Consider the following 27,274-nt stretch of genomic DNA (forward strand, 5'->3'; position numbering starts at 1 on the left):
ATTTGATGGCAGAATCCAGGGGAGAATCAAAGACAATTCCGAGATTTTGGACTATAGATACAGAGTTCAAGGGAAGGACCTGCCAAGATAGAAAATCTTGGCGGTAATGGAAGAAGACTGGGCTGGAGTGGTGGCCAGATGATGTGCTGTGGAAGTGTGCGCCTGCATCCTGCATCATTCTGTGAGCCAGTGTCACCTCAATAAATTCAATAAAGAGGAAGAAGGTTCGAGAGACAGAACAGGTTTGGAAGGTGTGCTGAGATCCCCAGATGGGGGGATTCACTAGAACTCTCAGGACTCAGCAGACAGCATAGACACGTGCATGGCGATCACGGATTTCGGCAAAAGGATGCGCCATGCAATCAGCACACACAGGGTGAGGCTGGGAGAGCAGCCGGCGCTGGTTTCCAAGGGTCCCCCTGCCCGCTGCAGTCACACAAGACGTGCTTCACTCCCCCAGCAACGGGTTGTGACAGTAAGTGACGTGTTGTCTACGAGGGAGGGGCATCCGAGAGTGAATGCCCAAGACTGTCCCTGGGGGCACTGCTCAGGGGCACCCTCCCGCAGATCCCCTTGTTTCCACACAGAGTGAACCATTCTTGCTCTCGGTTCTGAGAATGGTGGGAAACCTTCCACAACCCAAGTCTCCAGATACTACCAGCCGAGGGCCAAGTTTGCAAGAGCAGTCTCATGCCTGCTCTGCTAAGTCTTTTCCGCACATTAAGGCAAGTACAGGTGATAGTTCATATCCAACACACAAGTACTCAAACGTTAGAATTTAGAGCAGTTCGTGAGTTACGTTCAGATGACAAAGCCTAAATCAGCACCATCCTCAGCTACGAAAATAACACCAAAACCAAACAGCAAATGCAGACCGCCAGGCGGGGCGGGGCTAGCAGGTCTGGGGACTGCTTCCGCCCTCCTGGCTGTCCGGCCACACAGTGAGCTGGAGGCGGTTGACACTTTGCATTTCATTATTAAGGTAAATAAGCAGTAGGTCTGCTGTACAATCAAACACAATTAAAACTTTAATTAACTGATACGCTGCTAGCCCTCATCCTCAAATAAAACACACTGGCAGGTGTCGGGGGAACGGAGGATAGAGATGATTTCACTGTTAAGGGGGCACGTCAGACGCCTCTACTGGGGACTTATTCAGAACAACCACTTTCTGTGGCCCCTCGAGAGAGAGCACACACGTTTTACATCCATATTAATTACAAACCGGACACGGAAAGGCCAAATGGGATGTCCTCCAACACACCACCTTCGCTCAGAGTATTCTAACGGAAACGTGGCCGAATACAGCCCCATAGGCTCAGCATACACTGTTAGCAAAGGGAGTTCAAACACGAGGTCTGGCAGTATATTTTGTAACCAGGGTCCCCGGGCTTCCCGAAATTCATGTTACCTTGGGGTTCCGTGGTAGAAGGAACCTCTCCAATGTTTTCTTCGGAATCACCTACAACTGCTCCCCTTGCTGGGGGTGGGGTCAACCTGACAGCCTTAGGGGTGAGTTTCAGACCACGTGGTCTTCTCTCGCACACCTCCGTGAGTCAGCGAATCCCCTGCCGGCGTACCAGGGGCGGCCCCGGGTATTATCAGCAGTGGGACAGATCCCCGGTGCCTCCCGGGTCACACTCAGCGGGACAGGAACAGGAAAGCCCGCTCTCCCATTGGCAAAAAGCCACGTCACACCAATAAAATTTTCAGAGAAGGCAGGGAGGCCAACAGTGTGAGGAAGAAGACGCTAACGAAGATTTAGGGTTGTAAGAGGCACCTGGGCCACGAGCCAAACGAAATATACCTCCAGGAAGCATCAAAAGTGAAAAAGACTTGAACGCATTAAGAGAATTGTTATGACGGCTATAAAACCCGCTACAAATGGTAGCGAGAACCCCAGCTTGATTCTAACTCAGCCCCAACCAAACTGGCGGCGCTTTTATGAATGATCTCACGTGGAGGGAGCTGGGGGCTGGGGGGGGCTGGGGGGGGCGGGGGGAATGACCCTTCTGTCCAGAGGTCAAAATACAGCAGCTGCATTCTGATCACACGGCCCGTTCCCTTTCCAGACTTGGGCTCGAGCAGGCACGGACCACGTACGGCGATCTTTAAGGAGAGGCTGTCTTTATACGTTCTTAATAGATTGTGCGTTCAACCGTATTTGTTCAGAGAACTTGTGTCCATCTTTGTCTTTCTCCCCTCCTCCCTTTTTTAAAACAAGGAGACTAGTAAGTATAGCTGTGGACCAACAAGTCTGTAAGTGTCTGAGGAGCCCCGGGACTCGGATTCACCGCTCCAGGCCCGAAACGCGATTGTCTCGCTGCCTTGAAGAAAACCGGCGCAGTGTTTCCTGGACAAAAAGCAAGGCGCTCTGAGGTCCTTTAATCTCATTTCAAATCCTTTTACCCACTCCCTACTCCTTTGGCCCCAAGACTGCAATCCTCTTTGGGTAATCTGAGGGCTATCGGGTGCCAGGGCCGCGGCTGCCTCCGCGTTCGCTCCCCGGGGGACGGGGGGCAGTGTGCCAGGGTTCAGGGCCCCATAGCGGCTCTGTTCTTACAGGGCAACTGCTAATAATTAGCAGGAAGCATTTTGTCTTTAAATCTCACAGTTTGAACAGTAAGACCTCGTGGTGCCAAAGAAACACTTAATTCTAGAGGAGTGAGACTTGCTTCCAGCAAAGTCTGTGTGGATCTCCCCGTAGAATCGCGTGGCCTCATTCACCCTCCAACACACAGAGGTGTGCAGCGCCCCCTCTGGCCGGGCGCTGAGCCTGAAGGTGGGGGCGGGGTGGGTGGGTGAAGGGGAGCGAGACGGACATGGCTCCTGCCCTCAAGAGACTCCCAGTTGCCCGAGGACGAGAAGGCTGTGATGTGTGAAAGCCAGAGAGACGACCTCTGGACCAGAGGAGAACACAGGGCCCGGGCCTGCAGGGTCGCAGAGGGAAGGACAGAGAAAAGAAGTGTGGTGAGGTGTGGTGTGGGCAAAGGAATAAAGGAAATCAGAAAGAGGAGAAGGGGACTAAGAGGCAGTCAGGGGCCAGGAAAACAAGGAAGCCTCTAGAAGGGGCTGCTGGGGCAGGCAGAAGTCAGGGGGGTCACAGCGGGATCACTCGGTGGTTGTGGGGGGCACACCAGGAAAGATGCAAAGCACAGACCGAGTGGGAGGTGACAGCCCTATCCAGGTCAGAGTCACTCACTCACTCACTCATTCCTTGGTTTAGCCAAAAATATTTATCTAGTGCTATTACGGGCTGGGCAGTGCGCTAGACCTGGAAGATGCAGCAATGAACACCACAAAGTCTCTGCTCTCAAGGGACATACAAATAAATATGTTAAGATACACCCCGACTGGTGTGGTTCAGTGGGTTGGGCGTTGCCCCCACAAAGCGAAAGGTCACCGGTTCAATTCCCAGTCAGGGCACATGCCTGGGTCAAGGGTTCAGTCCCCAGTCGGGGCGCATTGGAGAGGCCACTGATCAATGTTTCTCTCGCACACTGACATTTCTCGCCCTCTCTTTCTCCCTCCCTTCCCCTCTCTCTAAAAATAAATAAATAAACTCTTTTTTAAAAAAATGTAAGATGCAAGTGATACTGAGAGCTAACAGGAAAATTAAAGCAGAGCACTGGGAATGGAGAAGGACGCCAGTGCGTGTGTGGAGGGTGGTGAGCACATACGTGTGAATGTGCACTATCCTTGATGGAGCAGCCGCAGAAGGTGCCATCTCAGAAAGGACCTGAAGGACGAGAGGACCTGAAGCTGTGGCGGTGCCAATCGGGAGGAGGGAGCACCCCGGCTATGGAGTGAGCCCGTCCCCGGCAGAGCGCAGAGGCAGGCGCGCAGTGCTGAGTCGTGCACACGCGTGTACCCTGTGACTGAACTGCCAGCGGTGAAATCTGGGCTCCATCACCGACGGGCACTGTGACGGGGGGCTGGTTTCAGGGGCGCATGACAGGGGCACAGACCCTGCTGTACTGTCTTCTCGCCTGCTGCCTCAGTTTCCTCACGGGGCCCTTGGAAGACCTCCAGATGCAGACCTCAGAGGTCTACAGCCTCCTACTGACATCATCACATAGACGACACCTGGTACAGAGACATCATCATCACACGATGTCTGTGAGCCATTCAAGACTTACAAGGGGACAAGATGAAAAGTCTCCATGAAAATACACGCAGAATCAAATCCCCAGCTCGGGCTAACCATCAACAAGCCCCGAGCCACCCCCCCATTAGCCACCGTGATCTGACTGCCCCAGGTGAAAGAAGTCGGGGAAGGTTTGTTTGTGTTCCCACTGGTTAAAGAAGCCCCATCACAGAAGAGAAAGTATTAATACTTTCAGTGAGGTGGGAGATAGTTCTCTAGTTTCACTCGAAGACAAAATGCCATTTACCCTTTTGAAATATTTATCGCTAGCCAGAGTGAAAGCATTAAGATAACCACAAACTGAACATGCCAGCTTGGTTCAAAAGCGTGTGTCTAAAAAGTGTGTGTGTGTGTGTGTGTGTGTGTGTGTGTGAGCGCGTGTGTGCGTGCACGCTCTCATCTTTACCAACCCACAATGCTCTGCCCGCCCGGGAAGCCGCCCAGAGTGGGGCACACACTCACAAACACACCGGAGTGTGGTCAAAAGTAATGAATTTTGTGATAGAAAATTGATCTCTCCTGTTGCCATAATGTAGGCTCTGTCGAGAGAGCGAGCAAACAAACAGGGCTGTAATAATTAATTGAAAAGAAAGCACCTAATTAAATTTTTATGTTAGTGTGTACATAATGGCCAGAAATAGTAAACACTGCTTTAAAAAAAGAAAAAAAAAGACCCAGAGCTATAAAACAGCTAAAAGCGCCACGGCACTCGAGCTAACCAGCAAGCACGTACACTCCCGAGCGTGTGCACACAGCTTCATCTCATTTGCTGACCCGCAGTGCACGGCATTCGGTGGGACGGCCAGGGAAGTGTGAAATAGGTAAGCGCTTACGATTCAGCCCAATGCTACAACTATTTATTGAGAGCTTCTCAGTGTCTGATACTGGATCCACCCATTCATTCCACCAGGATGCACCATGTACCTAGCACGCGTGCGCACACAGTCGGACCTGGGCCACGCACAGGGTCTTTCTGGGTGATTACATCCCATCGCGGCTGTGGACGATCACGATCTTGTAAGAGAACGAGCACGTGATCACACGGGACCACAGTGCCAGGCAGCAGCTGCCCGGTGCCCTCCAGGTGATTCAGGAAAGCACTCTACAGCACAGTGCAAGGTCGCACGATGCTTTTCTGGAGAAGGCGAGATTCACCTGCAGGACCACAGCTGAAATGTTGACAAATAGGCTGTTTCTTGGAGAAAGAGAGAAGGCTGCTCTGAGTATTTCTCTCCCGTTGCCATGTGACCCGTGTATGACTACGGCTGGAGCCCATGGGACCCAGAAGGGACGGGTGTCCCAGGTTCAAACTGGACAGCAAACTTACCTACAGCTTCAGGTGGAAGCAACAGGTAACTTGACCCAATGAGTTTATCTAGTAATTCTGTAGTTGGATAGAAAGATACTGGTAAAAGACACCCCGACTCACAAGGCCTGTGGAAAGAAGCCCCCTGAGGTTGATGGGTCTGTCTAGAGGTGGTATTTTTCTTACGAAGCTTCAGGGCAAGACATCTGTTTCAACCCCGTCAGACTCCTGGTTCACTCCTTAAATGGGAACTCAGGGCGTCTGTCGCAGGGCCTCTGACCTTACCGGAGTCATTCAAGTGCCCCCACCGGGCACAAGTGAGCAGGGAACCCATTTGAAAAACTCACAATGAATCCTCTGCACAAAGACTGGCTAATTGTGAGGTTTCTAGCTCTAAACATATTATGGCAGTATTTAAAAATTACAACATAACTATTGCTGTAATAAGCATAGGCTGCAGGAGTCGGAAGGGCTACCCGAGACGCACTAGCCCGTGCACATCACTCCGGAAGCCCAGGAAGGAGACCCAGAGGGTGAGGCGGCCGGCTAACAGCACACAGCTACTCGGGGCCAGTGCCAACATGCAAACCCGGGTTTGCAGACTCCCAGAGCAGTGCTCCCGCAGGCAGCAGGATTCATACGATGCCCTCCGAACTCGTCCTCACCATTCCGGTTCCTCAGCGCTTAAGAAGGGTTTCTAAGTGGGCAGGAAAGTCACACCATAGCACTTTGTAAAGGCAAGAGAAAACCATTCTCATGTTAAAATTTAGAAACCCGTCTTTCTGACTAGAGTGTGACAGGAAACCTGGCTTAGGCATCTAAATGTCCCAAGTGACCTGCACAGAGCAAGGCACACGGGAGCTTCAGCAACACTGGAGGGATGAATAAAGAAATAACCCCAGTGAACCCTGCCTTGGGGAAGGAAACAGCAAATCTGCGTTTTAGGAAATAAAACGTGAGAACCCACGCGGGGCTCTGGAAGAGGGTAATCAGACCACAGGAATGCCAGGGTCTCGAACAGCGGAGAGCACTCCGTGAGGTGAGCTCCACAGGTGAGCTGGCCACGTCGCGGCCACAGAGGAAGATGAAGAGTGCATCTCATCCTCCGTCTTGAGGGAGAGAAAGGTACGAGGAGAGGAACCGAATGACCTGCTCACAGCCTTCAGCCGGCGAGCGGCACAGGCATTGAAAGAGGGCAGGCGGCCTCAGGAGCTGCCGTGCCCGCTCCAGCAGCTTCCGCTGGCTGGCTCCTGTTCCCTCAGGGGCCTCACAGAACCCCAGCACTGGGGAGAAGCAGCGACGCAGAAGAAGCGAGAGGGGCCCCAGACCTGCACCACAACGCACACCTCCGGCAGAGACACCAAACCCGAACTCAACACTGAACACCCACCGCGGGACACGCCTACCGCACGTGTACTGGGGCCGTCGCACACCGGGGCGAGCTGTGCGTTGTTCCCAGTCGGTGACACTTTACACACGTGTGTTCAAGACCTGAGCTCTGGGCTAACAATGCAGGACTCAACTCCAACAAACAGAAAGAAAAACCCAAGCCTTTCCCCATTACTTATTTCCAGAATAACAACTGACAAATTCCTCGAGGCCGAAAACTTAGAACACAGCAGAAGGCGCCTGGGGCTTGCCTGCCATTCTCGGCCGGGGGTGATTCTGCCCCTTCGGGAAACATCTAGTGACGTCTGGAGACGTTTCTGATCAGCACTAGTGAGCGGGCGCCTTGGCCTGTGGTGGGTAGCGGCCAAGGGTGATGCTGAGCATGCCACCATGCACGGGACAGCCCGCCCCGGGGGTCCAGCCCCCTCCTCCCCCCCAACACAGGGCCTGAGGGAGCCCCCAAACCCTCAAGGCCAGGCTAAAAGATTTTGAGGGCAGTGTTATGGTGTGTTGCCCCAATTCTGGAAGATTTTAGCAGCCATCCTGCCTCCCCCTCGTGTGCGGCAAGTTCCAATGAACTACTTCTGAAGCACTTCTTCAGCTCCCAGTAAACCAAGTGAAATACCTCCCCTGGTTGGGTGGGAGGCATTTTCTCCCAGTTCCCCTTATTGCAGGTGCCGACCCGAGGCCCGCAGAGATGCCGGCGGGGCAGCTGCAGGCACAGCCCTGCCATCTGTCAACACCTGTGCAGGGACCGGAAGCCAACGGGTGCCAGCCTGACGGTGAGAAACCCCCGAGGTCCTCAGACGGCGCCAACAGGCCACTACCATCTGCTGTAACTTCTGTGGGCGGCAACTGCGTGGCATCAGGAGTCTGAAAAACCTCGGTCAGCTGCAAGGAAGAAACGGGCGCCCATTTCCCGCCACCCAGCCACCCCTGCCTCTTCTCTGGTTCACCAGGTCCCTGTGGTTCTCACACCCAAACACGTGAAGCCAGCGCAGGGCACGAGGACAGAGGGCACCACTGCAACCACCTCGCGGGGGGCGGCATTTCACTTACATTGCTGTTGACGCCGAACCTGGCGGTGTTGTGGAGAAAGAGGGGAGTAAATCGAGAAAAAGGCTCTTTGTCGACGGTCAGGGCTAAAGACCAACTGATGAAAGGGTGAAACCAAGAGAAAACTGTGAAATCTGTGTCTGCTTGGCCTTTCGGATGCAAGTTCTGGGTTCATCCAAATGCTGCACATGCCGGAAAATCGGAGCGATTAGCACGGGAAAGGTCACATGCTGAGGGGGACCTGCTCCCATCAAATGCATCACCTGTTAGAATGTCGGCGGCCGGCGGCGGCCAGGGACTCTGGGGTCAAGGCCATAGCATGGCCACTGTGCTCGAGGACCCCTAAAGGCGGGGAGCCTGTTTGGCGGCCTCAGAATGCTCAGTGCCGGGGCCCGGCCCACACGGGGCAGGTCCAAAGGCATCAATGGATGTCAGAGCGGAGAACAAGGTCTGTCTAAAAGAAACACTGTGTTACACATAAACACATAAATACACACACACACACACACACACACACACACGGAACACCGTGTTATGAATAAGTAAATATAAAAAGCCACTGTGTTGCTTTTATTATTATGGTTCCTCTGTGCCCGGATTTTTTTTTAATTATGTGATAAAATACACATCATCTAAATTTCCCATTTTGGCTATTTTTAAGTGCACGGTTCAGTGGCACTGAGGATATTCATATATTGGGCAACCCATCCCCACCATCTATTTCCAGAACTTTTTCATCATTCCAAACAGAAACTTTGTACCCATTAAATAAACACTAACTCCCGGTTCTCCTCTTGCCTCAGTCCCTGGTAACCTTTAACTGACTTTGTCTCTATTCGAGGAACCTCAGGTATCAACGTGCAATCACATCATTAATATCTGTCCCTGGTGGACCAGCTGATGTCACTTAGCATAATGTCTTCAAGGCTCACCCACGTTGCAGCCTGTATTAGAAGTACACCCCTTTTTATAAGGGCTGAATGAAACTCTATTGTACGTATCAACTGCATGTGTCTGTCCATCCACTCATTTGCTTCCAGCGGTGCTGCTTTTTACCTGTGGGGGTGGTTTATGAACTTGGCAGGGCAACTGTGTAGGTTAAAGAGAGTGGAGACTCAGATTCTATGCCACTAACTCCCCATGTGATCTTGAGACTCATGTCAGTATTTTCACTTATAAAACTGAGAACCTGAATTACACCAGCACTCTCCAAAATCTGGGGCTGTCATCTACAGAAAGAAATAGACTTTTCATTATGACTGAGTTCATACAAGAGAAAAAAAATAGTCGGTTGCAACCCCTAGATTGATTTCATAGCCCAATAGCAAGTGGCAACCGACACTTTGAAACACCCTATTTTAGGTAACTTTTTCCCAAATTGGTCTTCCTTGGAATATGTTGATGAGCATTTGCCACCTCCCCCCAAAGTGCCTTTAATAAAATGTGCGAAACATCTGAATTAGCTCACTAGGAAGAAGTTAACGAGCTGCATTCCCCAAACTTACGGACCAAGGAAGACCTCACGCATACTCAAAAGTAGTCTTAACGTCTCTGCAAAGCGTTCCGCTGTGGGGCCCGTATGCGGAACACCACACAGGGTAATTTTAGGTTTTTTCCGGCTCGGATGTTCTGTGCTACGGGACAGCACCTCTCAACACGGATTTCCTGTTGCTCAGTACAGAGAGCCACACACCCCCACCCCACCACGACAGCCAAGGCCCAAGTAAGGCAGTAATTTCACATCCATATCTGACTACATGTATACATGATAAATACATATATATGACTTTATATAGAAGTTTATAGTTAATATAAATTAATGTAACTTTAAAAGGAAATAACATACTGTATTTTGGACTATAATGACGCACCCCCCAAATTTAGGGGGAATGGGGGTTCATCTTATAGTCCGAATGTAGCTTGCCTGGCTTGCTGGGGGGTGGGGTGGTGGCCTATGTTATTTATGTTATTAAATATTTTACCACATTTTTTGCTTCAATTTTTTTTCCTGTTTTCCTCCTCTAAAACCTGGGTGCATCTTATAGTCCAAAAAAATCTTTATTTTGAAGACATTATGAAGAAGTGTTAGGTTCACAGCAAACTGAATGGGAAGTCCCCCCCACCCCCACAGTGTGCACAGCCTGCTCCATCAACATCATATACAATTTTTAAAAAGATTTTATTTATTTTTAGAGAGAGAAGGGAGGGAGATGAGAGAGAGAGAGAGAGAGAGAGAGAAACATCAATGTGCGGCTGCTGGGGGCCATGGCCTGTAACCCAGGCATGTGCCCTGACTGGGAACCGAACCTGCGATGCCTGGTTCGCAGCCCGCGCTCAATCTACTGAGCTGCGCCAGCCAGGGCGACATCATATACAATTTTAAAAAGCGCCTCTAAATGACTCCAATACCCTGCCCTTTGTCCCTTGATGACTTCATTAAAACTAAATTTTCCAAGACTGACTGCAAATCCACTCATGGTCTAGCATATAAATTTCAGTTGATTCTGTCAAATTTAGTATCATTCCTACACCTTTTTAGGCTATTGCAAACATCCCCGCGTGTTGCATTTTGCCACCCAAGTGATCCGTTCAACTTGCATACAAACCCAATGGCCAGAGGTGCTAACCACTGCCTCGACCCTAAGCCTTGCCACAGCACGTAAGCAATTTCAGAGCACTGTCTTAATAGTTATTAAGAGCTGAGTTTTTTATACCAAATGGGTCAACTAGAATCAAACAGGTATTTTCTGGAATCTTCACTGCTTATTCCTTAACAAACATTGGTGTCTTTAATCCATTTTGTGACGTCAACATCTAAATAAAGGAGGCTTATTACACTTATTCCTTTTTATTTCACAGATATTTACTGAGTGTGTACATATTGGAGCTTCAGGCCAACAGTTAGAGAGCTTTTTTTTTTTCAAGAGTGTTAACAAAATATATTAACTGTAACAACAATGACCACAAAGCACACTCAACCTGACAAGTTGGTTAAGCCCTTGTCAGTTCTCCCTGCAGACATTACAAAACAAATAAAAACTACTCGCAGAAATGACTAGAAAGATAGTAGAAGCATGGCCTCTGATTCCCAAGGATGACAGACTATTCTAGCAAGCCTAGAGAAAAAAAGGAAAAATCCTAATTAACTCTGAGTGGAATTCATGGACAAGGCAAGCTCTTTAATGTTGCAAACCCTGAATTTCTTTTTTCTTTTTAAACGGCATTCATAATCTCCAAAATCATACAACTCCAATCACAAGTTGGAGAAAATACTGTGTGATTCTCCCCACTCTGCATTTACTTTTCTACTTTGTCTAAAACAGAAGTGAGCCTTTACACATGTGTGCACACGCACAGAGTGATCTTCAGTCACTTCCTCCACCCGTGCTCCCCAGACCCTCTCAGCTTCCCGCCCACCCCTCCCCCACCAAGCCCTGAGACCCGCCCCCAGTGGTCCTGTTCCCTCCTCTCCAGCCCCTGCTACAGACCCTCACCGCCACTGGCTGGATCTACGATAATGCCGCATGGTCCCACCCCCATTCGCCCCACCCTCCTTACGCTACAAAACCTGCCTTTTAAAAAGTGGCATGCTCTCCTTCCTTTTCCAGGCTCCCCTCGTCGGCCATGAGATACCTGAGAATATTTCCACGGAAGACAGTGGCCCCAGGGTGCCAGAGGCCCGTGGGAAGAGCTCGGCCAGTCCTCTCCCGCGTAAACCGTGACACAATCAATGTCGACAGGCTCTTACGAGTATGCAGACACTGTGTATACGCTGCCTGTGATACCAAGCCTACCACACACCAGGTGCTCAACAAACGCTCGCTGTCTGCCCCCCCCACCCCAAATCCAGAAGGGTTTAGCATCCAAAACAGGAGAAATTCATAAATTTAAAATTCGTTATACTCCTATGGTGCTAAAGAGCTTACATTCGTAGTTTATTTCTTAGAAGTCTAGAATATTGGGTAGAAATGGATTTTTGTTTGACTCTGAATCAAAGACTTGTTTCACAGCAATTCAGGTGGGTTTTTCTGTAACGTGGACTTCCACAATCCTGACAATAGAATGCGCTCCATCTAAGAGGTGAGGGCAAGAGCGGGTGGTGTTAGAAGAAGGGAACTTCAAAGGGCTTTAATGAGAATAAAATTCCACCGGAGTTACCATATGTCCAATCCTTCCTTTCTCAAGAACGGCCCCTGAAAGGGCCGGGAGGAGGAGCCGCTGAGCGAGGGGTCCATCGCTAGCAGGGCCTCGGCATTTATCGCTTGAATACCTTTGGCAGAGCCCAGGACCCGGGCCGCCACGTATGTGTGAGTTCTGAGCATGGATGTTAAAGTACAAACAACGGAGACCTTCATCTTTTAGCAGGTAGGGAAGGATAACATTTAGGTGACTTTCTTCTTCAGGGAAAGTGAGTGAGACGGAGATTTCCTGGGAGAGAGGAAGAAGCAAGATGCAGAGCAAGGAGGAGACAGGCTTTGTTCTCATCAAAGCAAAGAATGTAGGGAGGGGGAAGAAACTAATGACTCACTGCCAAGAGATTTAAACCCGGATTAGGTATCTGCCAGAGAAGGGACACAATTGACTGTCGGGGCCAGCCTGTGGTGGCGACTTTTCCCATCACCATCAGGGCAGGGAGAGCGGAGCGCCTTACCTTGCAAGTGCGCTGCTGAGCAGGGAGAATAAGGAAGAAGCTTCTTTTCAGTAAGAAGCAGAGGGAGGCTTCTCTTCAAAGGAAGAGCGGGGTCCACAAAGCAGCAGCGATTCTGGCCAGCACCACCTTAAGCACATTTGCATTTTCCATGACAGCTGCGAAATGTTTAGTCCTCTGACGATACTTGGTGCCTTGGAGTCAACAGCCTGGAATTTATAAGCTTCCCATCCCAGGGTGGTGTGATGGGCCTCTCAGGCTTCGGGAACGACCCGGTCCAAATTTGTGATGCCCAGAGGTACCACAGGGCCTTGGCAGACAGATGGCAAAGGACGGGGATGGCCAGAAACACCAACACTGCAAAATCGCTCAAGTACCTTCAGAGGCAAGGGGCAGACAGCAGGGCTTCTCCCTCCCCCTCCACATGTCCCCTGTCTTGGGACAGTGCAGGGGAGGGGGACAGCCAATCCCTGAGCAAGTAGAAGCAAGTGTTTTTGCACCATTTTCAGAATCTGCGCTATGCTTTCTAGGAAGAATTGTTAATAAATATCACCTGTATGCAGTTTGTGTTTAAAGCACGGGCCCGAGAACTCAGAGTCCCGATTGTCACAGATCTTATCTTAAATCTCGTAGAAACTACAGAATATAAAGTATAAAAAGATACCTTACAATGCAAACCCCTATATGCAAAGGCCAAGTTGGTAGGCAGCGTCTGCAAAAATAAAACTATTTAATTACGAAAACAAAGTCTGGCGACTGTAGAGAAAGAAATTAAAATGCAGTGATTTTCTGCGGGCCAGGCACAGCACTAAGGATCTGGCACATCCTTTTACTTAATTTAATGCCACAATGGAGGCTCTGAGGGTGCAGGTAACTTGTCCAAAGTCACATGGCTAGTAAGTGACCCAGGCTAAGTCCTCACCTGCGGGTCTTTCTGGGACTTGCTGAGCTTTGCCTGGGGCCTAGTTGGATGGTGGCTGACCTGCAGGCGCTGGGAGGGAGCCTGGGGACCCTCCTGTCCCGGTCTGTGCAGGTGAGTGTGGGGTTCTCATGTCTCGTTCCATCCACCCTGCACCCTGTTACACAGGAGGGGCTGAGGCCCAGGGAGGCACAAGGACGTGCCCAAGGATGACAAAATCACTCCGAGACAGAAGCAGGATAGAGCTCTTGTCCGACCTCAGGTCCCCCAAGGGCAGGATTCTCACAGCAGGGGTGGCAGTGGTGGCGGTGGCGGGGAGCAGGGGAAGCCAACTTGAGATTCTTCAATCTTTTTGACTTTCCTGCATCCTTACTGTGCCCCCAGTCTTGAAGTCCTTTTCCTCTCGAGGACCTCACAGCTGCTGCATGTGTCCGTCTGCCCAGCTGCAGGGGCAGCCGGGCCCCTCCACAGCTAGTGCAGGTGGACACCAGCTGGGCAGGGGCCTGCGGGCCTGAGGACTCATCGCAAAGACCAGAACACCCACCTCCAACGGGCGACTGCACTGGACAGTTTAAAAGGGGTGTGTGGGGGGAAGAGGGGAGGACTGGGAGGGGTGGAATATCTCTATGTGCCTCAGTTTCTCTAAAGCAGAAAAGGTGTGTCAATTTCTAACTCAAGAGAATCCTAAGAAGCTCTGCTCTCCTTATAGCAAAAAAAAAATTTTTTTTTTCTTTCAGAAGCCCCACAGTTGCAGAGAGAAGGGAGAGAGGGGGAAGAAAAGGAGGAGGGGAGGGAAGGAGGTAGGGAAAGTTGCTAAAATTCTTTAGTTTTTTTCCCTCTGAGTGTATTTTTTTCCATTCATCTTTACTCTTGCCAAACTAGAGGGCAAGTGTGTGTGTATTGAGTGAAGGGTACTGAGTTTGCTAGAGGGAAATGGGTGGAAAAAACAAAGTGGTAAACAGACTTTGACCAAAACTTTCCATTTGAAAGTAGATAAACACAAGGAGAACATGTCTCAACTTGGACTACTGTGATTAAGCAGCTCAATCTTAAAAAAAAAAAAAAAAAAAAAAAACCCCCCCCACACACACACAAAATGCATCTAAATATCTAAATATCTCCAGATGACTTAAAAATCAGAAGTTAGCAATTCATATGGAATTTCTGATGACTCTCACACTCTCTCTGCAACTTTCAGACATGGCAAAGCCTCAAAGATGGTGCAAACAAATGATGCAACACGAACCTCATGAAAGAAAAAAGGTTAAAAATGTGATCAGAGACTCCAGCCAGTAACATGTGATTCCACAGAACAAGGACACCAGTGTGGCTCTCCCATGGAGACTTACACAGAGGGTGGGTGGGTAACTTACTGGGTAAACAATAGGGGGAAGGTCTGGAGGATTTGATGGACAGCTTTTGGAAATGATCTTCTGCTTGGCAAAACACTGCAGTGATCATTTTATTCCCGTGGAAGGAAATGCAAAGAAGTGTCACTAAAGCAAGGGAGGTAATTACAGGGCATGAACCAAAACGCTGGATGACACAGAGTGAAGAGTAACTAAATTAGTCCCATCACCGTCTTGAAATCTGGACTCAGCGATTTCAAGAGAAGAACCTGACCTTTCATTTCTTAGTAACAAAGCCCAGCATATTTTCCCTGTTTGTCTCCAACCTACACCGTGAGCTTGGAGAGTGACAAACCCCATGTACAGAATGACAGCCCATCACTCTGCTGTCCTTGCAACTCAACTGACTTACCACTTTCAAGAGTTTGGAAGGGATTACCTTGAAGTCCTCCCTGCAAACGTTAAATCTCTTCAAAGACTCTTGGCAGCTGGCTGTCCAGCCTTGACCGGCATCCTCATGGGTAGCTCACTCACCCATCAGCCCAGACGTTTACTCAGCCCCTGTTCCGTGCCTGGCACAGAATCTGACCTCAGAGAGATCTTCATTGAAGCTCAAACCTTTCCTTCTATATTATAATGTCTACCCACTGGACCGAAATCTCTCCCAGCATGCTGCCTTCCGATGTTCTCCGAGTTAACGCATTCCCAGCTCCTTGGTAGTAAGTACCATGGGCCCCCCAGCCCGCCTGCCTGCTTTCCTCATGATGTCAGATGTCCCAGTGTTCCCTTCCACCTGGATGGAACTTCCGGTGAGGTCTGATCCACGCTGGAAGTGGGAATCGCCGGCCACCACATCACTTGTTCAAATACTTACCTTTTACTGATATTACCTACGGCCACCTTTCGACCAATCGAATTCACTGCTGAGAAAATTAATCCTCCCCCCATTCTATCTTCCTCAAATCTCTTATGAATGATGGATTCCGCTGCCCAATCTAATTATACTACACCTTCACTTCTTAACACCCCCCGTCAGTTTAATCTCTAGAATCCAAAAGCATTTAGTGTAACGAGAAGCTTAAACACAACAGTGATACGTTTTTATTTTCTGTCGTGACAAAAAACTGGCCTATTTTACACCGCCGCACAACAAAAAACACACTGCCTTGCTGTTTTCACACTGAGCATTGTTCATTTCGTGCCCTTTTTTGGACAGTTCTTTCACATTTCTGACAAGGAAATCAATTTCACCCCCCCCCTCTGGAAAGGGGAGGAGTTTGATACAGAATGCCCACCAGCCCCATCCAGCGGCCATTCACTCCCCACCCCCAACAACACCTAAGAGGCTCCGGTCAGGTCTGCCAGGTCCTCTGCTAGCTATTTGGAGAAGCAAATACGGAGGAAGCAAGTCGGCAAAAAGCCCAGACTCCTACTGAGTCCATCGACACTTCAACTTTCTAACCAGGAATTAGGCACACAGAACCTCCTTGTTATCCATCATCTCAGGAGTCAGCAACAGAAACTCATAGGCAGTAGACCAGAAGAGAACCTAAAGCTTCTGCTATTACTGCACAAACCAGGAACTCCGAGAGTTCAGAAGATGAAAAAGTCCCCCCACGTGACTCTATCAGCCATGAGTTTTAACCAGCACCTGAGTCAAAAAGATACAATCAGCCCAGCTGCTTAAACACTTGGAGGTGAGTGTGAAAACAATGAAGGTGGATGACTGGGCACAGTATCCATGTGACATGCCTAGTACATAGTGCTGGGGAGAGTGACGGGGGCCGTTTCCATTCACACAAAGAAGTGCAGGACTGAGTGAGAATGAGATGCACAGCGGACAGCACAGGGACGGCAAGACGCTGGGGTCAAAACTACTCTGAGACCGACTCAGAAAACATAATGGAAGTCAAGAGACAACAAATTGATATGCAAATAAAATTACAGCCAACTAATGGGTTTGTAAAGCTCCCAGTGTAAATGACATTCTTTGTCATATGAGTGACCCCCCCTGACAATTTTAAACCTTCTCCATTATCTGTTTCCTCCCAATTTTTTAACAAAATTGAGTTTATATTTGCAAGTACTTACTAGAAAACCCTGTCATTCAATCCCACACCCATTTTACCACGTCAGTCCAGAGCGTCCTTCTCCTTACTGGGCCCAATGCAGCTTCGTACGATTTTTAAAAAGTTACCATTCTCTTAAAAATTCCTCTAAGCAAAAATCTGCAGATTAAGCATACTCTTTCAAAGTACCTAATACCTCACCCTTTTCCAATAAACTTACACAGGTAAGTGCACTGACCAGGAGGAGCATTTTAAAAAGTATTTATAGCTTCCTCCAAATCTGTTGCTTACAGGTAAACACAAGGAGTGGAATAATGAGGCAACAGAGTGAAGCCCTCACGCTCCTCCTTTCTGCGTGACTGGAGGAGAACACAGCAGTCTAACAGCGAAACCCCTCGAACACGCGTCAACCCTGGCTTCCCGGCGGCTCCGCCATTCTCCCGGCAACTGTTCATGCGCACTTCAAACCGCTGCAGCGAGAGACGTCTTGTAAGTTAGAAAATTACTGGATGCTATCTAAGCAGCTGATTCCTTGCTGTGTGCAAATCCAGCATTTTAGTGGGTGAATTAACGAGCTTAACATTCTGAGGGTTTTCTAATCGTCTAATTGTCTAAAAGGATGAGCTCCCCACACACCTCACCCTCCTCTGCCTCCTCCCAATCCACACCCCCACCTGCCATGACCAGTTCACTCCTCCAGCCAAAGCTGACTTTTACCTGCTGGGGGCTTCTGTACACTGATTTGGGACTGGTGCCTATACCAGAGGATATACCACAGAGGATCTACATTCATAACTTTGGAAAACAATCTGTTGTTATAAACATTGTTAGTGGATATCTGCCATTTACAGGACATTAACTTAATACTGTAAAGTTTAAATGTCCCTACTATCAAGTACTGAATTCACAGAAGTTCAAGTCACCCACTGGGCAACTGCTTATTTAACCATCAGACATGGAGAAAGGTTTAAAAATAGGAATTTCCTGGAAAGTTGGTGGGAATACAGATTGGAAAAGAGTGTAAAAATCAGAAGGCAATGTGGCAAGAGCTATTATCAAAAGTATTACAATGTGCATACCGTTGAATGAGAAATCCACATGTAGGAAAGAGAGGGCACATGCAAGATGACCATTAGACGACAGGACTTTTCTGAAGGGGGGTGGGCAAGAAACCCAAATGTGCCACCACCCCTCCTCTTTCCGAAGTCTGAGGGCCACACCGACAAAGGTTTGGAGTCCCCAAGAAAGTGGATTTGGCCCGAGTTCTCTGAGCGCGGCCATGGGAACCCTACAAAGCAGAACTGAGTGTCATTTCACAAAAATAAAGTTCCGAGAACTCTTGCATCCCAATGACCACGGTGCCCCTCACGCAGCTCAGCCGATCCTACAGAGAACTGGGTGGGAGCAAGCACCGCGGATCACAAGCTCTTCAAACACATCGTACCAATGAGAGACAGACACTAACGGAGGTCGGGCGACCGCTCGGTGACGCAATGACTTTACGTTTCATTACACCAAAAGTAACTTGGATATTTAAAGTGGATAAAATCAACAAACTCAAGTAGCCTGTGTGTCGGGGACCGCTTTTTGTTCAACAGAAACGTTACAAAGAGAACAGGGACCGTTCCCACACACCCTTCACTCAGTCCCCCACTGCTACCACCTTATGCCCCTATGACACCTTTGTCACAGCTAAGGAACCCACCATGGCACATCCGTACAGACTAAACTGCACCCTGCGCGTCACCCACGTCTCCCTAGGCTGCTCTGGTCCGCAACAGTTTCGGAGACAGTCCCTGGGTTTGACGACCTTGACAGCTTTGAGGAGTGCTTGCTGGTCAGGTATGCTGTCAGACGTCCCCCCCCTTGAGGACAAAACTGCTGTCTACTGTCTAATGTCCTTCCGCTGAGTAGACAGGGGTCACGGACTCGGGGGAGGAAGACGACAGAGGTGAGGTGTCCACACCAGCACGTCACATCAAAGGTGCCTGCTGTCAACTGCACCCGACAGGTGTTAGTTAGCTTGGATCGCCTGGCCTAGGTACTGTGTGCCCAGTTTTCCCATGACAACCCTCCTTTTTTCCCATCATCTACTCTTTGGAGATAAGTCATTTCATGCAGCCATCGTGTGGACGGGGGGCTAAGCTCCAACCATGGGAGCGGAGAAGAACCTGCATAAATCGCCAGAAGTCGTCCTGTGTGTGGAATCTGTCTCTACACCCATTTATCCAATAATGTATTTACTGGTATATCAGTGTGGACACATAGATAGCTGCTTTATATCTGGGGTTATAACCCAGCACTCTGCCAGTTACTCTCTTGCCCCAGCGCTGGCCCCTGGGAGCAATGCCGGGTTGGCCCTCCAACACACCTCATCATTTTGGTTATGGACCACGCTCACTACACTACTTTCTTCCCCTTCACGTTTTCATCAGCAACACTGCCTCACTTAAGAAAAGGGCTGTTATGGGTTGGATTGCGTCCCCTCCCCATCCCCCAATTCATGTTGAAGTTCTGGCCCCCAGTACCTGAGAATGTGACCTTATTTGAAAAGAGTCATTGGAGATGTAATTACTAAGATGAGGTCACACTGGAGTAGGGAGGACCCCTGGTTCAATAGGGCTAGTGTGCTTAGAAAAGGTGGAAACTTGGGCACAGGCAGTGCACCAGCAGAACACCGTACAAATACTGGACTGATGCTTCCTCAAGCCAAGGGATGCCAAAAATGCCAGCAGAACACCAGAAGTTAGGTGAGAGCCAGGTGACAGCCCTCAGAAGGAGCCCACCTTGCTGACACCTCAATTGCCCTTGGACTTCTAGCTTCCAGAACTGAAAGAAAATGAATGCCTGTTGTTACTCAGCTGCAACTTGGCTATGGCAGCCTTAGCAAACTAATGAAGAGCTAATGCCATTAAGCTCTGCATTTCCATCAAAAACAATTCACAACAAAAGAACATTGTAACAGACATCCAAAAGGGTATACTAGAAACCAGAGGTACGCGCACACGCACCACAGCACTGAGCGTTTTATCTGGCCCCGAACAAACGTGGAGGCAGGGTTTTCGGATACTCATTTCCCGGGCAGAATTTCCAGCCACCTGCAGCTCAGCTCAGAGCCCATCTTGCCAAGCGCACCTGCAAGCACCAGCACTAACCGCCCATCCAGTGTGATCGCCATCTTCCACACGCTGAGTGCCGGCTCCAGGAGAACCAGGCCCCTCCCAGGCGCCCCACACAGCAATCCCGCAAGGAGCTGACAGGTGATTGATTCCCTGGGGCACATGAGACCCAGCCACACAACGTCAGGTTGGCATTTCTGGTCCCCGTGTAAATGACTCACTTTGTCCCCCTTCCCACTGCCACCTTCCCTAAGTCACGTCCACGAGGGAGCCGATGGCTGAGAACGGAGCTGAATGCCACACCATCATCTGCCGTACAAACACTGTACAATCGTCCAGTGTTTAGTGCCTTCGGCTTTCTCGTCCCCGGGCAAGAGGAAGGGGCGTGTTCCCACAGAGTGGAGACAGGGAACAGGCAGGCCAGAAGCTGGTCTGTCACCTCGTTCCACAACCAGTGACCGTTATGGGGGTGAAAGCCAAGCACCTGTGTGGGTAAACAGAGGAACTTTCTTCTGTCCTCGGCCAACTGGGTGACGAGGAACTGGAGGTGACAGTACAGGATATGAAGTGTTTATTTGGAAATAATTTTCATTTCCGAAGCTCTGGTCCGTCTGCATGTTTATGCCTCTATTAAAAAACCCAATGAAGTCATTAAGCTTAGGCCAGCTCGGAAAAGCCTCTCGCCCGAGTGTGCATTCCTCCTGCAACCCCCGGCGCTCAGCTATAATCCTTCCAATTATTAAATAATTACTGCGTTTCCCTCGGGGTCACTCTTGGCAACGGAATACTGGTCTAAAATGGACCAACGATATGACCCAGTGAATAACACAATGTTCTTAACTTCCTAGAAGCAAAAGGATACGAAACACTTCCGAGGTACCAAGTAGGGAGGAAAGTGAGGGGCATTCTGTGGGGTCTGGAGGGTAGGGGGAGTGAGGAACCAGGGAACAAGAGAATCGGGGAAACATTCCAGAAACTAGCGTCGTCTGCTCCCCCACCAACCTCCTATGGCACCGGTTCTGCCCTCCAATCCCAGCTCCCTTCCAGGTTTCAGGAGTGGCTACAGCCACAGGAACAGAACCGAGCATATGGCCCTGTCCTTCTGGACATTTCTACAGCGTCGGCTGGGTCGCTCTGGAAAATCCCATTTTATATCCTACAGCTCTATGACCTCAAGTTGTCATTTCCAATCAAGTGCGCTTCCGCTGATTTTTATGAACACAGACAAAAGCGGCTACAACCTCTTTTTCCCCCCAAATCTTTCAAACCAACTGTAGTTGCCATGTAGGGTTATTTGTTTCTAAGGCAACAGCGTATATCTAAGTACTAATGGCCTGTCCTTTTGCCAGGCAACAAACAGGCTTGTGATGCAACTGCACCTGTCTCTGCTACGCGTTACTATGGAGACGCTCCAGTTGCTATGGAGACCATCACGCTAATCGCCTAGCAAAGGCAGACGTACAGCAGTCTTCTCAGAGAGCCCAGCTGTTCCTCCCCGTCTCTTGCTGAAGACTGATTGTCTAGGGCCTGTGATGGAATGCTTCTCAACTGAGAGGCACAAGAACTTCATTAACGCCGTTTCAGAGGCTCACTCTGTGCTCCTTGCTGCAGAGCGCAAGCCTAGAGAAAGAATCTGCCAAGTGCTGGGCTGTAAAACTACTGAAATCTAAGAAGTCGCGCCATTTCTCATTAACATACACTTGTAGTCTGCGGATAATTTCGCTGGGTGGTTATGGTAGAAACATCTCTAGACAGTAAACATTCTTTTTTGGTAGGATTGAGGGCTATATTTCAAAGCCAAGCACTAAGATAAACTCAGTGCTAAAATTTGGTTCTGTTCTAGGCGGCTATTTTAATCTAACACTAATAACAATTTTTGAAAAAGTAACAAGCCGCACACCCACCCCTCCAATTATATCTCCGTAATAAGGGTACCCACGGCCTCCCTGCCTCAAAACAAATGGGCAAGTGCAGGGGAAGGAAAGTACCCATTGTCCTCCGCTGTTGTCCTCACAGAGGCAAACACCAAGTAACCACAACACAACGGTCGCTCGGGAGCCCCGTCCACACGGAGACCAGAGTGACAACAAGTGGGTGAGCCCTGCAGTGCACACCTGGAGACGCTCGTGGCCGGACGGACGAGAGGACAGTGGAGTCGCTTACTCGACTCCTGTGCCTTCTTCATTCCAGCAGACTGGGACGCCCTGAGACGTGACAGCATCTACCCTCCTGTGTAAACCTCTCCACCCAGGAGACAGCAGTACTTCACCGGGTGCGAAGCCTTCTGGAGACACTCTCCTCCCCAGCAGCAAACGTGGTAAGATTTGCCAGAGAGACAACCATAGCTACACCTCCAACGATACTTTGCTTCTTTCTCATTTACCTGTCTTTAAAATCATGCAGCCCATATGCCGTTAGTGTCGGCGCCGGTCTGTACTGCACTAAGGCAACTTCAGGAGACAAACAGTACGAGTCGGTCTGAATGGCTTACCTTTGATATGCCTGAGGAGAGGCGGGAGGTGTATTGAACACATGTGGGTGTGGGTGGTAAGGTGTCTTTTTCAAAGCCTGGATTAGATTCTGTCTGTACTCGGGGTCTATGCACCACAGCGACCCTTTCCCGATGCTCTGCGAAGAGAATGAGAACACAAGCGTTGTGAATACACAGAACACTGAATGCTTTGCATGAGGTAGATACACAGCTATTATCATAGGCCCTTCGTGTTAAAAGCCCCTTCAGTTATTTGCTGTTTGCCTGCCTTAAGTAGTGTGATATTATGCCCTGACAACAGAACACCATAAAATGCACTTTAGTTTAATCCGTACTGAGTTTGACAGACAAAAATGAACATGTTATTTCTTACCAGGTGAGACTGATACAGTAACATTGTAATTTTCATATCCGAACAGCCAAAAACATTTCGATGCCTTTATTATTTTCCAGTGTCAACTTTGAAAAACATGTATTCTCTTCTAAAAAACTGGTTTTAAATGTCAGATTTCAAACACTGAAAAGCAAAGGGGGGTTAAGACACCCTCTTAACGCCACCTCTGCTTTAAAAGCCAAGAGCTGTGTTTCTGAACCCTGTTACACTGGTACCACTTTTCAGAGCCAGACAAGGACTTCACTTCTTCTGTGCTGCGAACCCACACGAGTGTGACATTTAAGCGTCACACGGAACCCTGTAACTGCCCGGAGAGACGGAAGAACCAGGTGGCCACGGTGAACCTGAGCCAGCTGGTGCTTGTCTTCCGCACCCTCATTCCCAGCGCTCCTAACGGGGGTTCGGTCTTTAGCAGTCAGTCTCCGAAATGCACATGCCGTGACACTGGTGGCGTGGAATGAGGGACCTGGTGAGGCCCACGTTCTGTGGGAGGCTTCTGGTCCATAGAGGGCATGTTATTAAAAAAAAAAAAAAAAAGGGAGAGTCCTTCCCATGAGGCCCCCTGGAACTTGCAGCTGGCTGATGGGCAGTCACTGCCCCCACTGCTTTCAAGTGACCGAATGTACCCAAGCTGTTTGATAAGGTCATTTGTAAATATTTACTGGTTTGGAGAGAAGAGAAGTCAAATTACATAAACCCGTGCCCACCCCATACTTCCAGCCAACAGACTCTCTTATTTTCGGAACTATTGTACTCCAGAAAGATTTAGAAAGCAAACAAGAACATTGCTTAACTATTATGGGGGCAGAGCCCAAGAAAATCTCTTAGAAAAGGAGTCCTAACATCTTGAGAGAAACGTTTAAATGTTTCTGTGTCAGTCCTCTCACCAGATCATTTCCTCACAAACTTACTCACAGAACTCTTTCAGATTCTGTACCGCCCATGACATCAGCAGGCAGTGTCACCGCAAAGAACTCTTTCTGGCGCCGAGAAGAGGGGAGGAGCCCACGCCACCCGGTCACCCACACGCAGGCACAGGCCTGACCCCCACCACAGGGCCCGGTCAGGCCAAAGTTCCCAGTTTCGTTATCCTGATGTTTACAGACACGCGAGACTTCAACTTCGGAAAATTCTGCATCCTCATGTCGCCTTTCATGGGTCCACTTTCCAGCCAGGACGAGTTCAGGGAACTGAGCAGACTCTGAGTCCAGCGGCCAGGTGGCCAAAGGACCTACTGTGGACCCTCTGTTCTTTTCTTTGGAAAAGAGACGCACGGCACACTTTTGAGAAGAAAGCCAAAAGCTAAGGAGTGGAGAATCATGGGGAGGGAGGGTGGACCGTAGCCACCAAATGAGGACGACGCGGAACAGAGCACAGAAGCCCACAGCAGCCAGTGGCTCCTCAGAGCGGGGGGGTCCTGCCCTGCCTGCACCAGAGCTGTGTGTGGAGGGGGTGGGACCTGCCTTTCTGATCCACTGGAACAGGGGGCCCCCAACCAGCTCCCCGGAGGGCCGGGACCCACACGCAATCCGAACACTTCCGCGGAGAGATTATCTCAGGCCTGGGAACCTAACAGCTTTTGTTTTCAACAAGGTGGCTTTCAGGGTAGGGCTGTTGAATTTTACAGGGAATAAAAATCTCGGCAGAGGAAGGAAGGACAACTGACCCTCTCAGGGAAATAACAATAGTCCAAGAATGTGTGTCTCCCTAATCCTGACCTAAGGAGCTTGTCTATTACACCACAACACTATTTACAAACCAAATGGAAAAACCACAGGACAGGGGTGCGGTGGGGGTTACATTTCACAAGGTAAACCGATCCAGGTGTGAGAAGCGGGCAGAGTTACAGCAGAAACAGAAGTCCTGGGGCCGGGTGTTTCCTGTGCGGCCCTGGGCAAACCGTGGCCCCACAGAAAGTCTTGGCTTCCTCATGGGCAAAACAGAGACCCCCTAGACACTGGAGCGAAGCCCAGTGATGGCATGGCGTGAAACACCTGGAACGTGGCAGCACCTACGGGTGCTCGATAAACGGCGACGACGCCATGAATATCTCCTTTCTCACAGAAAAAAAAGAGCGGCCAACCCTGGGTGTGCAATGCCTTTTATGAAATGCAATCTGCCTTCCCCCAAGCCCTCTGTCCTAAAAGCAGCACCACATGCCCGCAGCGGCAGTGGGCAGGGCCAGGATAACTAACTCCCAGGAGCTCTTGGTCCCACCTCAGCACACTCATTCAAAGAGCCTTTTCTGCTCTCTCGGATCCCCCTCCCCAGGACCCCACCAGGACCCCACCAGCCCCCACCTGCCTTCTGTGCACCCCTCACTCCGTGTTTTCGCTACTGTAAGTTCTCCCTTGCTCAGGACGCCAGTTCTGGCTCAAGACAGGTGGCTGCCCGTTGCACGGTGGCCGTCCAGCCGAGGTCTCACCGCAAACCCGGTGGGCACACACATAACCACAGTGTTCGCCCTCTGCAGCTCTCTGCGCGGGCTTTGCATCATGCGGGTCCCTACCTTCCTTAGTGCTGCCTGTTATGGGGGGCAGGGGGTCTGGAAACACCGGTAGGTTTTTTCCAGACTAGACACTAATGTCAGGATCTTATACTTTGAATTTCCAAAGAACAAAAAGTAAACGAAAGCGGCATCGTCAGGACACACCCGTGGCGACGCCGTCGGTCCCACGGTCTGACAGCAGCGAGCACAGGCGGGGCGTGGAAGAGGCAGGAAAGACGCAGGCACCGGGTCTTATTTGCAAGCTTTCTCCTTGGTTTCTGCTCTTGGTTCAGAGCAGAAAGAAGGTTTGCTTGAAAACTTCTCAAATGGAAATAGGCAGAGGAGAGAACGCTCAAGTTTCTTAGGCCAAGAAAAAGTACAACATTTAATGCCCCTAATGGAGAAGAGAGGGGTGTAATTTTATTAAAGTTGTGAATATATATTTGAGAGTAAGAGCTTTTAGAAATATAATATCTGCATCTTATCTAAACAATGTTTTTTTAAACTTAATAACCATGGGGCCATTTTTCATTAAATATTCAGGAATTCAAAATTATAAGAGAAGAAAGATCTTCTTCATAGATACACTTTCATCTTAAATGTATATATTTCAACTTGATACACACACACAAAGAATCTGAGAAAACTAATGTGAAAAGTAGAGGGGGAAACTGAATAAAAAAATATGAAGGAGGCCAACTGTTTTTTTTTTTTAACTAAAACCCACCTGGGGAACAACAAACAGCTCCCTGGTAGCAATGAAAACACCAGTACATAAGAGGAAAAAAAGACAAACAGAAGATCCTCTACGGTAGAAAGAACTGATTAGTGAGAAAGGCTTAAAGAAAGAGATAAGAATATAACTAAATTAAATCTTGAATCTAACTTCCACAGTAACCCCCATTTTCGTGAGAATTCTAGACCCACCCAGGGCTGCCCCCACGGCTTGTGAACCTCCCGCGTCCCACAGGCCTCTGGGCCCGCGCCGCAGCGCTGGGCAGCTCGCCGTCCTCTGGGGTCTCTTTGCCAGGTTATGGACTCTGAGCTCAAGCACCGAATCTGAAGCACTGTTTGTGAACTGTGGGCTGGGATACACGAGAGGGTCAAAGGGATGGGGAAGAACCAGCACTGTTTTGACGGAAGACAACAGGACCACAATGTGTGAGTACGTATACATGTATACAGGTGCACACGGAATCGCAAGGTAACGTCCACTTCTCACTAAAAACCGTGGGAAGCCCCGGTCTAGGACAACGGTTTCCATTTTTTGTTGTCTTCTTGTCACTTTGGGGGAGGGGGAGAGTACGAAGCCCACTTCCAGCAATAATGGAGGGCTCTCCCAATGTGACACCCAGTGTAGGAAGAGGCTGTGCTTGGGGAAGGGGGATACTGAGGCAGGACCCACATGGAAACGAGCAGGGAGCTGGACACGTGTTCTTGGCAAATTTGAAACAATCCCTTTTGGTGTTTGCGATAAGCCATTTCTGGGAGTGTTTCCAAAACCAACCTCCCTCGTCCATCCCCTTGTCCTTCTGGTACCCAGGACAAGCCAGGCACCGCAGGGGATATGTCAGTGAACAGAAAACAATACAAACAGGGACTGCTCTTTTGCAGCCTGGATTCGAGAGGGGGAAGAAGAGAATAAACAGGAAAAAGACATGTCAGATCATGACAGACTGCAGTGCCTTCTGGGAAGAAAACAAAGACTGGCGAGCTAGAAGACAGGAGCTGCTAGGAGCTGAGCCTTCCCGCCAGGCCCAGGCGGCCAGGGCACAGCAGCAGCAGAGACGGAGGGAAGAGGACAGCTCCAGGGTGTGTGCTCTGGAGAACCAGCTAGACCTGGTGATGGACTGGAAGTGGCAGGTAAAAGAAAAAGAAAAAAAAACGATTCTTTGGTTT

At 49.6% G+C, this 27,274-nt stretch overlaps 1 protein-coding gene across 7 annotated transcripts in view; it reads right to left on the minus strand.

The window, feature by feature from the left end:
- FOXN3 (forkhead box N3) overlaps nt 1-27,274 on the minus strand; it is a 360,054-nt gene that overhangs the window by 138,750 nt on the left and 194,030 nt on the right. For all 7 annotated transcript variants that reach the window (XM_045822074.1, XM_045822068.1, XM_045822070.1 and 4 more), the window contains one exon: nt 22,494-22,630. In XM_045822074.1, coding sequence (XP_045678030.1) covers nt 22,494-22,630 — 137 coding nt within the window. The remainder of the gene's footprint in view (nt 1-22,493; nt 22,631-27,274) is intronic.

This window comes from Phyllostomus hastatus, unplaced genomic scaffold, assembly GCF_019186645.2.
Source record: "Phyllostomus hastatus isolate PE091 unplaced genomic scaffold, TTU_PhHast_1.1 phas_scaffold_501, whole genome shotgun sequence".
Lineage (NCBI taxonomy): Eukaryota > Metazoa > Chordata > Mammalia > Chiroptera > Phyllostomidae > Phyllostomus > Phyllostomus hastatus.